Below are 12,564 nucleotides of genomic sequence, written 5' to 3'. Positions count from 1 at the left end.
AAAGCAGTTGTCAGGGAACTGACATCGGAGCTAGAGGCGGAGGGAAGGCTCTCAAATGATGCTGGAGAAGGGCCCAGCAGGGAGAGAGGCAGCTCCGCAGATGGGGAAGCAAATCAGCGCAACACCAGGGATATAGAGGGGCTGATGGCGGAATCGGTGAGAGAGCTCCAGGACTCTTCACCGGACACCAGTGGGGAGAGCACGGGTCCTCCACTACCCACGCCCACCCTGCGCAGAAGACTTCTGCGCAGAGAGAGTAGGAGGAGACTGGGTGTCAAACAACTGTTATGTTGGAAAAGATTTAAGAAACGCCCACTGACGGATTCTGCTAGCGACTGAGGCAGCCACGAAGTGAAGGGCTGCCCAGACTGAAAGGTTTAGCAAGGCAACAAAGCCTGGAGAGGCGGCAACTTATGCACGAGCAACCCATACACATTACAGCAGTGTACACACAAAGCAGTCAAGGAAATAGCTAAAGCCTATTTCATTGGGTCAGCGCTAAGCATGACCAAGTTTGGATCTAACCCAGTAAGTTTTCTGCATACAGGCATGCTGAGACACGGGGAGCACATTCACACATGCGTTCTCCCACGTGGGTTCTGATATAGGCTCATGAGGACTGTATCATGTGAGCTTGATGAACATTTGAATTGACTTCCTGAATCCATGTAAGGGATACTCATTGGAATGTGGTGGGGGCTTTTTTTCAGTGGAGGTTTTTAAACAGACGTTGGATGGCCGTTTGCCAGGGATTCTTCAGCTGTGATTCCTGCATTGCAGGGAATTGGACAATTCCATGATCACCCTAACCAGACTTAGAAACTGCTATTGCTACCCATTTCCTATGCAGGCTTTGAACTGGCAGCTATGAATTAAGCCAATCAGCATGCTACAAAGCAATTTCGTTCCTTCATTTTGTGTTTCAAGGAGTCTGCTTTTTCTCTTCCAGTGTACCATTGTCAGTTACTGGAATGCCTTATGAAGTACAAACAAGAAGTTTGGAAAGTAAGTGCCGGACCAAATATGCTTTACAAAAAGAATAGAATGAACAATGCCCTATTTTAACATTGAAATCCTAGTAAATGATCAAATCAGTTGGGAAAATGTACACGTCTGATTCATTTCCTAAAGGGCCATATTGCAATATGAATTTGTGCATGCCATTCCCTCCTGCATCCTTGGTGGAATCCTTCTACATGGTTATGGTTTTAGAAGTGACTTAGGCCATCAGGGGAAATAGCACGGGGGGGGGGATAATAATAATAATAATAAATAATAAATTTTTATTTATATCCCGCCCTCCCCAGCTGAAGCCGGGCTCAAGGGCGGCTAACAACAATAAATAGCATTGATGCAGTCTTTTTGTTTCTTTAAACCAAATCCGTTCAAAACAACACATATTCCTAGAGGGCTAGAATGTTGCTTTGTTTTGTGGTTTTCAAAATTGAGGAGCCAGCACCATTGTCTAGAACAAGGTTTCCCAAACTTGGTTCTCCAGCTGTTTTTGGACTACCCTCCATCCCTAGCTAGCAGGACCAGTGGTCAGGGATGATGGGAACTCTAGTCCCCAAACAGCTGAAGATCCAACTTTGGGAAACCCTACTTTAGAACCCAGAGTATGGGGTAGGAAGCTTGGCTTTCTGGCCTTTGCAGCAACATAGTTGGTCATTGCTGGGTCCAATTTTTGTGGTTGCTGGAGGCCTGGATTCAGGACTGGCCCTACCATTAGGCAGAGTGAGGAAGCTTACTCAGGAAGATGATTTTTGGTCTCACGTGAGGGGCAGTAAATTGATTGCTATTTAATTTTGCACTTCTACTGCCAGAGAAGGGGAGAGGAACTTGCAGAATTTTCTGTTTGCAGTGCCTAAATAACTTAGGCAGTCATGGATAACTTGCCTTTCCTTAAAGAGAATGATGCTGGTGATCATTACCTTATGCATGTTCGTCTGTGTCTCTTTGGTGCTTCATACGCTTTTTGAAGTTCTATTGTTTTATTTCTCTTTCTGGCTGCATACATTTAAAGCACATGACCAAAGAATCATGGGAACTGTAGTTTTTTAAGGGTGCTGGAAATTGTAGCCTTGTGAGAGAGTAAACTACAGTTCCCAGGATTAATTGGTACGGGGAGTAATGTGCTTTAAGTGTATGGTGCATATGAAGCCTGAATTGCTTCATGGGAGCTTGGCTCTGAAAATTGAGTAATAATTAAATGGAATAAATACAATATAGGATGCACCTCTATTGTCTGTGCAGATGGGAGTATGTGCTCTTCTGCCTCAGGTAGCAAAATGCCTTGAACCAGCTCTGACCGGATGTTTCCTTTAACTTGGATTGCTCTACTACACCTGATTGTCTTCTTTTCTAGTTTGTTCAATCTTCAGCAGCCCTGTGGTTAATAACTGGTTTGCAATTAGTGATGGGCAAGACATTTGTTCAGCTCTCGTTTTAATGTGGACCTACCTAATTCACACAGGGGGAAATAAAAAGCAGACCAAATCGCAACTATCCTTTTGAAAGTTTTGACTTCTCTGAATTTTGCGATGCAGTCCTCCACCCCAAATGTGTGCAAAATACATATATCGGCAAAAAGGGTGCACATTAATGTGCAAAAATCCATTACATATCAGGAAATGGCTTGCAAAAATGCATGTAGTAGGGAAAGCGAACACAAAAATGTGCATGAATTTTCACGATGGCTAAAAAAAAAAAAAAAGCTCACAAACCAATGTGAACTTAATTTAAGATTAGAAAAATGAGAAACTGAAAGCTTTGCCCATTCTTGTTCACAGTGCAGCCACCACCAAGACAAACTACAAAACTAAACTAAAAAGGATAAAATAGCTAATAGCTGCTGCAGTTAGAACTCTGCAGCATATAATTACGCATTTAAAGATGGTCACAATGAATCTTTTGAACCTGCCTCAGAGCAAGTAGAGTAGGAAATTCTGTGGATGTCAACAGGAGGGGGATTCTTAAGTTTTGGCACCACCGCTGAGCATTTACTCCATATACATATCCCAGAAACACAGGGCAGCTAATAAAATAAAATACAATACTAAACAGAACAGAACAGAGGCAGGCGTTTTGAGGCAGTCGTTGCAATCCTGGTTGCATCTACTTGGAAGTGAGCCCCAGTTGAGTTCAATTGGGCTTGCTCCCTGGTAAGTGTGTAGTGCCCAAGACTGCTGCCAAACATCACAATCTACTCAGTAGTAAGAGCCACTGAGTTCAAGTGAGTGGGTATAGGATTGCAGCCAAAGTGCAGGCCTTCAAAGGTGCAACAAAATGCACACGGTTTTCTGCATTCTGCCCCTGTGACGCCTTCTGAAATTCAACCTACAGCCCTGTTTCTCTTTTAGGACTTGCTCTACGTAATAGCGTATGGTCCTTCTCAAGTAAAACCACCGGCCGTACAAATGCTTTTCCACTACTGGCCCAACTTAAAACCACCCGGGGCAATAAGTGAATACCGAGGACTGCAGTATACAGGTAAGTGATGCGCAGCGCACCTGTATCTTAGAGCTGGATGCTGAAGCCTAACTCAATATTGTCATGGATGCTAAAGAGATGGATGGTTCCCACCCCTGAATCGACACATTCACTTCTAACTAAGAGTGTGTTCGCAGAACTTTGTAGTAAATGCTTAAATGCAGCAAGGTGTTTCTGGGTTAACGTGTTCCTGGTAATTTAAAAAGTAAAGTAGGCGACAGTTTCTTGACTAGAAAAAAAGTTCAGTGTTGGAATGCGCTCCCAAGGTACTCCCTCCGTGAATTTTCAGATAGCTCTCAGATATGCTTTAGACTTAGGAAGTTCTCTTTCAGGGCAGAGGGCTGGATGAGGTGATCCATTGGGCACCTTCGAATTCTATGATTCTATAATGAAATTGCTGAGTTGCGCAGTTGGTCAGGCATGACACCTGTCAATCTGCCGCTGTGTGAATTCCCCTCTTGATATCTTTTCTGTAACTTGTTTGGATTCCAGGAGGGTAAGGGAAATGTCTTTCTTGGCTTTTCTGCTCCGCTTCTGCATTCTCTCTTTGTTCTCATGTAGGGGCAGTTCACGTGTGCTATTCTTTTAAACATTTCTTTAAAAGGGGGAACAGCTCACCTGAAGCATGGAGATTGGGAGGGGAAAGTCTGATAAGAGAACCAGCTTTCAGTGTGCTAGTATACATGCCAGCCACTCAAATTATGAAGCTGGGAAGGCTTGTGCTACAGCAGACAGACTTATTGTGGGTTCTCATTTTGATACTATGGCCCGTTCACAAGTCACGTACGATCTAGAATGAGCTGCAGGTGAGCTTCTGGCTTGTGTGATCCTCCCCATCACATTTTGACAGGAGGAGCAGTTCAGAAGCTTCTTCTGCTTTTGTTCAGCCACAATGCTCCTGAGCTGGAACTATGGATAGTTTAAACAAGCCAGCCTCAGAAACCATGGCTTGGAGCTAACTTGCTTTAAACTAACTATAAGCCAGTTTGTCGCTCCAGGAATGCAACAAACCATGGTTAAGCAGAAGTGGAAGCAAAAGCTTCCAGGGTCCTTCTAGTGACTATGCAAGAGGAAGAGAGAGGAGGAAGAAGCAGGTGAGCACAAAGTTCATTGAAATTTGTTACTGCTCATTATTGTGACGTGTGAACACAGCCAGTTCTTTCTTAACTCTGCAATGGCCCATTCCTCCCTCCATGCAAGGAAGCAAGCAAGCACATGCTGCAGAAGTCAAGTGATGAATATGACTGTGCGAACTAGCTGTAGAAATATGTTTTACTGTATATGCAGAATTATAAACAAGACTTCCCAGCATTAGAATAGAGGGAGATTCTCATTGAATTCAGTGTATTTGATGCCTCTCTAGGTTCCCAGACAAAATTCTTTTCTGCAGGCAGCCTGTTAGCGTTTAAATGGACGTGCTGATCATTGAACCTGGATCCATAATGCAGGCATGCACTCTTAGTGCCCCTCCACTCTGTAGTTGCCAGAGCTGACATCAGAACTGGAGAGTAAAAATAATTCTAAACTGGTGTTCAGTATCTCAACCTGAACCTGAAACAAAATCTCATCACCTGAAATGAGTACAGCTGGTAGAAATGGTCTCTCAGCATTGCATCTGACCCATATTTAGCTCATCAATAAACTTATGTGTGTTCATCAGTGATGGTTTTGTTTTTCAGCATGGAATCCCATACACTGTCAGCACATTGAATGCCATAATGCCATTAACAAGCCAGCAGTGAAGGTAATGGACACTTATGCACCCCTTAGACTGTGCCCACTGAGGGGCTAATGATGTCCCAGCAGTTGCTGGAATAGTGGGGTTATCTGTCATTAAGAGTGAACAAATGAAGGGACGGCCACATCTCCAAAATACCTTCTATTCAAACCATGGCATTGCCAGGCATAACCAAACATTACAGCAACCCCTGTATCCCTACCTTTGAATTGGTTAGAAACTTTTCTCTAGTTTGCCCCTGGAACGGGGATTTCTTCTTAATTCTGCTATAATTCTGCACCCAGAGACAAGTTTGCCTCTCCTTGAAGAGACACATTGCTTCCCATGCCCCTTGTGCATTGGACTACTTGGAATGTACACACTTTATAGAGGACCAGAGGCCTTACTGTGCCAGGAGCAAAGTGTGACCAAGAAAAGGTGGCCCTAAATTGGCCCCTCCTCCTATATAGGATAGTCCTACCTGTTGGAGCAGATGCTATCTGTCTTTGAGCCACTGTTCCCATCCTTCAGCTACAGGACTGGAGTGCTGGGCAACTGTAAACCTAAAAAGTACATTGCATTCTGTACTGTACTTTTGACAGCAGAATACTGGTAAAAACCACTCCCCAGTTTGGGTTTGGTGTTCCTGGGTAGCATCTTCATTCCTCAAATAGCTCAGGATGAAGGGTTAAACTACATATTATGCTGAGGACATTGTCATCGTGCATGTAATTGGATTTTTTTAAATAAGAAAATTAATACAAACCATCATTGGGGGGGGGATTTTCATCAGAACCGCAGTGCATGGGGAGGAGAGGTTTAATCCTCCCTTTGGCATCTGTGATGCCAACAAAAAGTGCCCTCCATGCTGCAGTGGGGTTCCCCCCAACCATGTTATTTGCTGCACTGGGAGGGGGATTTTTGTCAGGATCATCACAGCTGGAAAGGAAAGAGTCAACCCTCCTCTCTCCATGCGCTGTGGTTCCAATAAACATTTTCCCCTGTGCCTAGTACATGGCCACTCGCTACACGTTAGGAGTATAAATTTGTTTGGTCCTAATTGAGTGGATATGATATGGGGACATGGGTGGTGCTGTGGTCTAAACCACAGAGCCTAGGGCTTGCTGATCAGAAGGTCAGCAGTTTGAATACCCACGACGGGGTGAGCTCCCATTGTTCAGTCCCAGCACCTGCTCACCTAGCAGTTCGAAAGCACATCAAAATCCAAGTAGATAAATAGGTACCATTCCAGCGGGAAGGTAAACGGCGTTTCTGTGTGCTGCTCTGGTTCGCCAGAAGAGGCTTAGTCAGGCTGGCCACATGACCTGGAAGCTGTCTGTGGACAAACGCCGGCTCCCTCGGCCTGTAAAGCGAGATGAGCGTGCAACCCCAGAGTCGTCCACGACTGGACCTCAGGGGGTACCTTTACCTTTACCTTTAATTGTCAGATAGCTCTGAGTCGATATGATAGCATTTGAGCAGAGCTGAATGTATGATCTCATGGTAATTAGAGCAGAACATACTGAACATTACAGAAGACTCGGAGATACCACCCAAACTGATGTCCCTGTGTTGAGCTCCCCCAACCATGAGTAGTACCACCCATTTCCTATGTTGATATCAGGGCATAACCTGCGATTCCTGAGCAGTTACATATCAGGGGTTAACAATGACCCTGAATGACTCTCGTGCTCTAAAAGAGCCTGCTCGCATCCCTTCCATCCAGTAGGTTGCTTCCACATTTCAGTTCAGAAACAAGGGGATCCGGTTGTCTCTTAATATTGTAGTTTAACAGCCTTTTCTATTCTTGTCCACCCCAAATCTTGTTTGTGCAGAAGCTCTGCTTAGTTTGTGACTGATTTTTCTCCACAGAGAGCTCTGCAAACATTAATACGTTATTCTGAACCATTAGCAATGACAGTATTCTGTCTTCTTTCTCTGCAATTCCAACATCCCAAACAAAACATTCAGCTCACCTGTGCCATCTTAATTGATGAGCCTTTCCCATACCTAAGCACAAAGAAAGCTGGTAAGAATGCCCGAGAGAGGCTTGAGGCTCATGAACACAGATTCCCTTTCGCCAGTGGAAGCAATGAGGTGGTGGTTTTTTTGGTCACATGCAGGGGATTTGTGTTCACTGACTAGAGCACATTTCTGGAGAGAAACTGATTCTGTCCTTCCTGTGTGTTTCAGATGTGCATAGACCCTTCCTTGTCTGTGGCTTTGGGTGATAAACCACCCCCTCTCTACCTTTGTGAAGAATGCAGCCAGAGGATTGCAGGGTGGGTAGACTTAAGAGAGGCCTACCAAACCAAAAGAATCATGGTGAACTTAAGAAAATCTCTATCCTAAAAAGCTATGTAAAAACTTTGGAACCTGAATTAAGTCAAAAGCAAAAGCCACACAGTTTTCTCTTAAGCTGAATGGTTAAGTACTGAAACTTCTAGAAATCAGAATAAATCAAGGCACGTTTGCAAGTAAGTGCAAATGCTATTTGATGATTGAGCATGGTAAACCAATCCAGTCTGATTTATTAGACACCCAAGTCCATGTGGCATCACAGGACATGATTTGTTTGGAGGCAGTTCCACTCTTGCTGTCAGAAGTTGCTGTCTCCTGATTGCAAAACAGCCCGGTTTACTTTGGAGAGGGAGAAAAGGGATTCGCCGGATGTTGCAAGGAAGGATTTTTGGTTCAGGATGAGCGACGGCAAACTGGGAAAAGCAAATTGTTCTGATGGAAACCTATATCCACAAGAAATTGCTCAGGTCACTTCTGATTTTGTAGCTTGGGAGGGACAATATTCCCTCTGCCTTTTGAAACACATCCCCAGAGGCGTGAGGTCTGAAAATGGGACTGCAGCAGGGGCAGAGAGGGTTTTTTTTTTAAAAAAACAACAATAACAACAACAACTTACCTGCATATCACGGTCCCAATCTAAATCAAGCCCTAAAAAGTTGTGTGCAGGGCAACACATCTAGTTTGGCTCTGAGGGGGTCTGATATGGCCTCCTCACATCTAAACCTGGCATTTCATTTATTTATTAAATATATAACGGGGTCTGTGTGTGGCGAAATTCCAAAGTGTAGGTGCCCAATTCTGATATTGTACAGAGGAGACCTCCAGATAAGATGGTACAGTGGAACCTCGGTTGTCGAACGTAATCCATTCCGGAAGACCGTTTGGCTTCTGAAACCTTCGACATCCGAGGTGCAAAGGGCTGTCCGCAATTTCAGTGGTGAAAATTGAGAAACGTGCCTTGGAAGCCGTTCGACTTCTGAGGTGTGTTCAAAAACGGAAGCAATCACTTCCAGGTTTTTGGCATTTGGGTTCCGAAACGTTTGGCTTCCGAGACGCTCAAAAACTGAGGTTCCCCTGTACCTGTGTGAGGCCCTCATCTTCAGAGTGCAGTGATTAAGATAAGGGTTGAGAAAATATTTCAGGTATCCTAGTCCCAAGCTGTATAAGACATTACACACCAGAACTAGCACCTTGAAATGTGGTAGTCAGTTGGCAACCAGTGCAATTTTTTGAGCAGCGGCATAACATGCTGGCCCCAGTGAGCATTCAAGGTACTGCCTTTCATACTAACTGCACCCTCTGGACCAACATCAAGGGCAGCCCCACACAGAGTGCATCGCAGTAATCTCTCTACCATCCAACCTTGGCTGTACAGGATTAGGTTATAAACTTTGGCACAAAATCATGTATTTCTTCTCCATGCACCAGTTATTACAGGGAAGGGATAACACGACTTTCCATCTCAACAAGGCGTTGTTATTGCCTTCCGCAAGACATTTAGAAGGGAGCATATTTATAGTGTAATAAAATAGTGTAACAGTGGTTGCCGTTCAGTTTGGCGGGTTGCGGTTTAGAGAAGCACATTTTAAAATACACCGTGGCTTCACCGCTTTGATAGCGTTTTGCCTTAGTTTCAGAGTCCAATAATAATAAAAATTTAGGGCAAAGAAATTTACATTTACTAAAAATTAGACCAGAAGGTGCACTTCCTATTTTTGCCTGCTGCTTTATAGTGGCCTTGGCATCACAGCGAGGCCATTTGCAGAAGGGGGGGAAAGGTAATTTAATTTTATAGAAGTCACCTTGGTGTTGAAGTCATCTTTGATTTAAACCTGAAGTGAAAATAATTAAATTTGCTAGGAGCTCTGGCTTTTAAGCAGGAACAAGCGAATTAGATGGTGGAGCTGTTTGTTCTCTTTTTATGTTGGGATCACACCCGTAGCCATCTGAGGATAGTCAAAGGTGCTCTGTATTTCTTCATCTAATTGGGAATTTTCAATATAAGCTGCAAAAAATGGGTAGAACATAGCAGACCTGACATCAGTACAGCGGTAATGTGTGATAAATGCAATGTGACAAAGCAGTCCAGTTCAGAAGTAAAAATAACAGAGATCCATAATCAGGAGGAGCCCAGCCTGCGCAGTTTAAAAATCGCTTTTTCATATTTTATTTTATTTTATTTTGGTGGTGGTGGTAGGGAAAACACATCATAAACTACTCTGATTCTTTCCTTTCCTTTTAAGGGATCACAGTGAATGGTTGATTGATGTACTTTTACCACAAGGTAAGACCATTTAAAGTTGGATAGCAAGTACTAATGGCAATACCGTGATACGGGTGTTTTTATAGAATCATAGAATTGTGGGATTCTAAGGGTGCTCAAAGGTCATTCAAACCAAGCCCCTGTATCATAGCTTGGGGGTAGAGAACGTGGCATGCATGCAGGAGGTCCCGAGTTCAGATCCCCGGCACCTCCAGTTTAAAAAATCAGGCAGCAGGTGATGGGGAAGACCCTCTGTTTGAGACCCTGGAGAGCTGCTGCCAGTCAGAACAGGCGATACTGGACTAGATGGGCAAATGGTTTGAGCTGACATGAGTTCAGGAATGATCAGAGTTGAAATTAAAGATGCCAGAGAATTCAGACTGTTAAGTTGTGGGTGAACATATCAGACGACACAGCGATTCTTCAAGCAGCTCTTGTTTATTCACAGGCCAGAACAGAACAGGACTGAAGGGTTCAGTCAGCCTGCTTATATAGAGCTCCAGTACACATAATTGTAACAACTTTCTAAAACTATCCAATCACTGAACGTCACTTTCGATACCTTATTTGCATAACTATCTACAGTATCCCCCTGCTGGCCCAGGGTGAGAACTTCAGTACATAACACAGACAAAAGTGGGAAAGGAAGCGGAAATAACAGCAGTTCAGTTTCCAAAATGGAAATCAGTCAAACAAATATGACTCATTCACATTGTTGCTTTTAAGTCTACCATCTATACATAATTAGATAGATAGATAGATAGATAGATAGATAGATAATTTATTATGGTTGGAGACCAGCTTATAAAACACACTTGGGGGTACAGTCACAGAAGAAAAACAAACAATTAAAACAATGTACAGCAATAATTTTTTTAAAAAATGTACAACAATAAACTACCGCAGGGAGCCGATCCAGAGTCACCCATAGAACCGAGTTTGGGGATTTTCTTAACGAACTAGTTTGAGTTGGGAGGTGGTCTGCGCCTACAGGTCTGTACACAGAATCTGACGACCATCTGGGTCGTCTTCTGATCTTTGCCTAACAGAAAAAGGTCGAATTTTTGCTTTTCTGGGAGGTCAGCGAGCCTCACCAGCGGGGGATCAATGGTCTTACTACGTGCCTCTTCATAAAAGGGACATCTAAAGAACAAGTGTTCTGGGCTTCCTACCTCCCCCAATGGGCAGGTGCAAAGTCTCTGAGCACATGGGACTTTTTTAAAGGCTCCTTCCAGGACCGGTGAGGGTAGGGCCGAGCTTCTGGCAAGTGTAAAGGCCCTTCTTGCATTTTTAGATACGAGAAAGAAGAGATATGCTGCCGATACGGCTATATATCGCTTGATTTCTCCAATTTTATAGTCAGGGCACCTTGAACAGTCCCATTGTCTCTCAGTGTCTATGATTCTTTGCCTGACTGTAGCTTTTGCCTGGCCCAAGCCCAGACTTAGAAGGGCTTGAGGGGCAAAACCCAATTTCTGGAGGGGGTTCAGGACTGCTGTCTGCCAGCCTGACTGGAATTGGTCGCAGAGAATCAGTGGGACTATTCCTCGGGGGAGCAGCTTCAATGTCAGCCATTTGTAGATTGATGTTAGGGACATAACTACTGTATTTTTCGCTCTATAAGATGCACCAGGCCATAAGACGCACCTAGTTTCTGGAGGAGGAAAACAAGAAAAAAAATATTCTGAATCTCAGAAGCCAGAACAGCAAGAGGGATCACTGCACAGCGATCCCTCTCCCTGTTCTGGCTTCTGGGATAGTTGTGCAGCCTGCATCCGCTCCATAAGACGCACACACATTTCCCCTTACTTTTTAGGAAGAAAAAAGTGAGTCTTATAGAGCAAAAAATACGGTAGATACGTTTTTGACATTGTTTTAGCATTTGCTTTCCATTGAAATGAATGTCATGTTAGTTACATAACTTACATTAAATAGTGCACAGTGTGATGAATCGTGTATTCCTCACCGGAATCTGAACAGCAGCAGAAAGGAAGCAGCTCTGATTGCAACAAATACAGGCTGGAACGGTGGCGTAGGAAGGGGGGAGCGGCAGGTGCAGGGCGCCCTGGGTGTCATCCCTGAGGGGGGTGAATGCTGGGCCTGGCTTGCCGCGCGCCTGAGCCACACATCTCTTTTTTCAGTCGGAACTCACTGGAACTCGGTTCCAGCACCTCTCAGGTGGGCGCCATTGACATTCTAAGAGAATGAGGGAGGTGTTCATGTTGAGTTCTGGCACCTCTTTTTCTAGAAAAATAGCACTGCATTTATATTATACTATTATATTATATTATATTATATTATATTATATTATATTATATTATATTATATTATATTATATTATATTATATTATATTATATTATATTATATTATATTATATTATATTATATTATATTCATGCAGTGCTGGTTCCAGAATTTTGTGTTTTGTGCAAAGCAGAAATGGTAGCACTTTTCTGGAACCTGGCAAATGCTAGGTCTTGACACCCTCTGGTGCTGATCTTGTTCTTTTGTATTTCACTAACCCTGAACATTTTGGGGGTAATTTGTTGTGAGTTCGGCCAGTGCTTCTTGTGGTGAAATCCAGATTCTAGTAAGCCCTGAGTCTGGTGCCAGGAGTTCTACCCCACGGAGGCCTAACAATTTATTACGAACCCAGAATTTAGTGGCACTCTCTATTCCAGCTTTTCTCTTGGCTCAGACTACTTTTACCACCTGTGCATCTCTTCTTGTGCATATTGCTCCGATGAATTCTCTGGCTTCTACCTCTGTATGAACCTCTGCAGGAACAGGGTCA

The 12,564-nt window shown here is 43.8% G+C and overlaps 1 protein-coding gene across 7 annotated transcripts in view; it reads left to right on the top strand.

Moving 5' to 3' along the window:
• The window catches only part of UNC79 (unc-79 homolog, NALCN channel complex subunit), a 148,298-nt gene that overhangs the window by 30,902 nt on the left and 104,832 nt on the right, over positions 1-12,564 (top strand). For 6 of the 7 annotated variants that reach the window (XM_082231728.1, XM_082231726.1, XM_082231727.1 and 3 more), the window contains 5 exons: positions 950-1,005; positions 3,360-3,489; positions 5,169-5,233; positions 7,400-7,488; positions 9,751-9,791. In XM_082231728.1, the coding sequence (XP_082087854.1) occupies positions 950-1,005; positions 3,360-3,489; positions 5,169-5,233; positions 7,400-7,488; positions 9,751-9,791 (381 nt within the window). The remainder of the gene's footprint in view (positions 1-949; positions 1,006-3,359; positions 3,490-5,168; positions 5,234-7,399; positions 7,489-9,750; positions 9,792-12,564) is intronic. The other variant, XM_082231729.1, reaches the window with a different exon arrangement.

Source organism: Podarcis vaucheri (genome assembly GCF_965113315.1).
Source record: "Podarcis vaucheri genome assembly, chromosome: 1".
In the NCBI taxonomy this organism is placed as follows: domain Eukaryota; kingdom Metazoa; phylum Chordata; class Lepidosauria; order Squamata; family Lacertidae; genus Podarcis; species Podarcis vaucheri.
The sequence above is the reverse complement of the archived record's forward strand: the minus strand, read 5'-3'. Positions and strand labels throughout refer to the sequence as shown.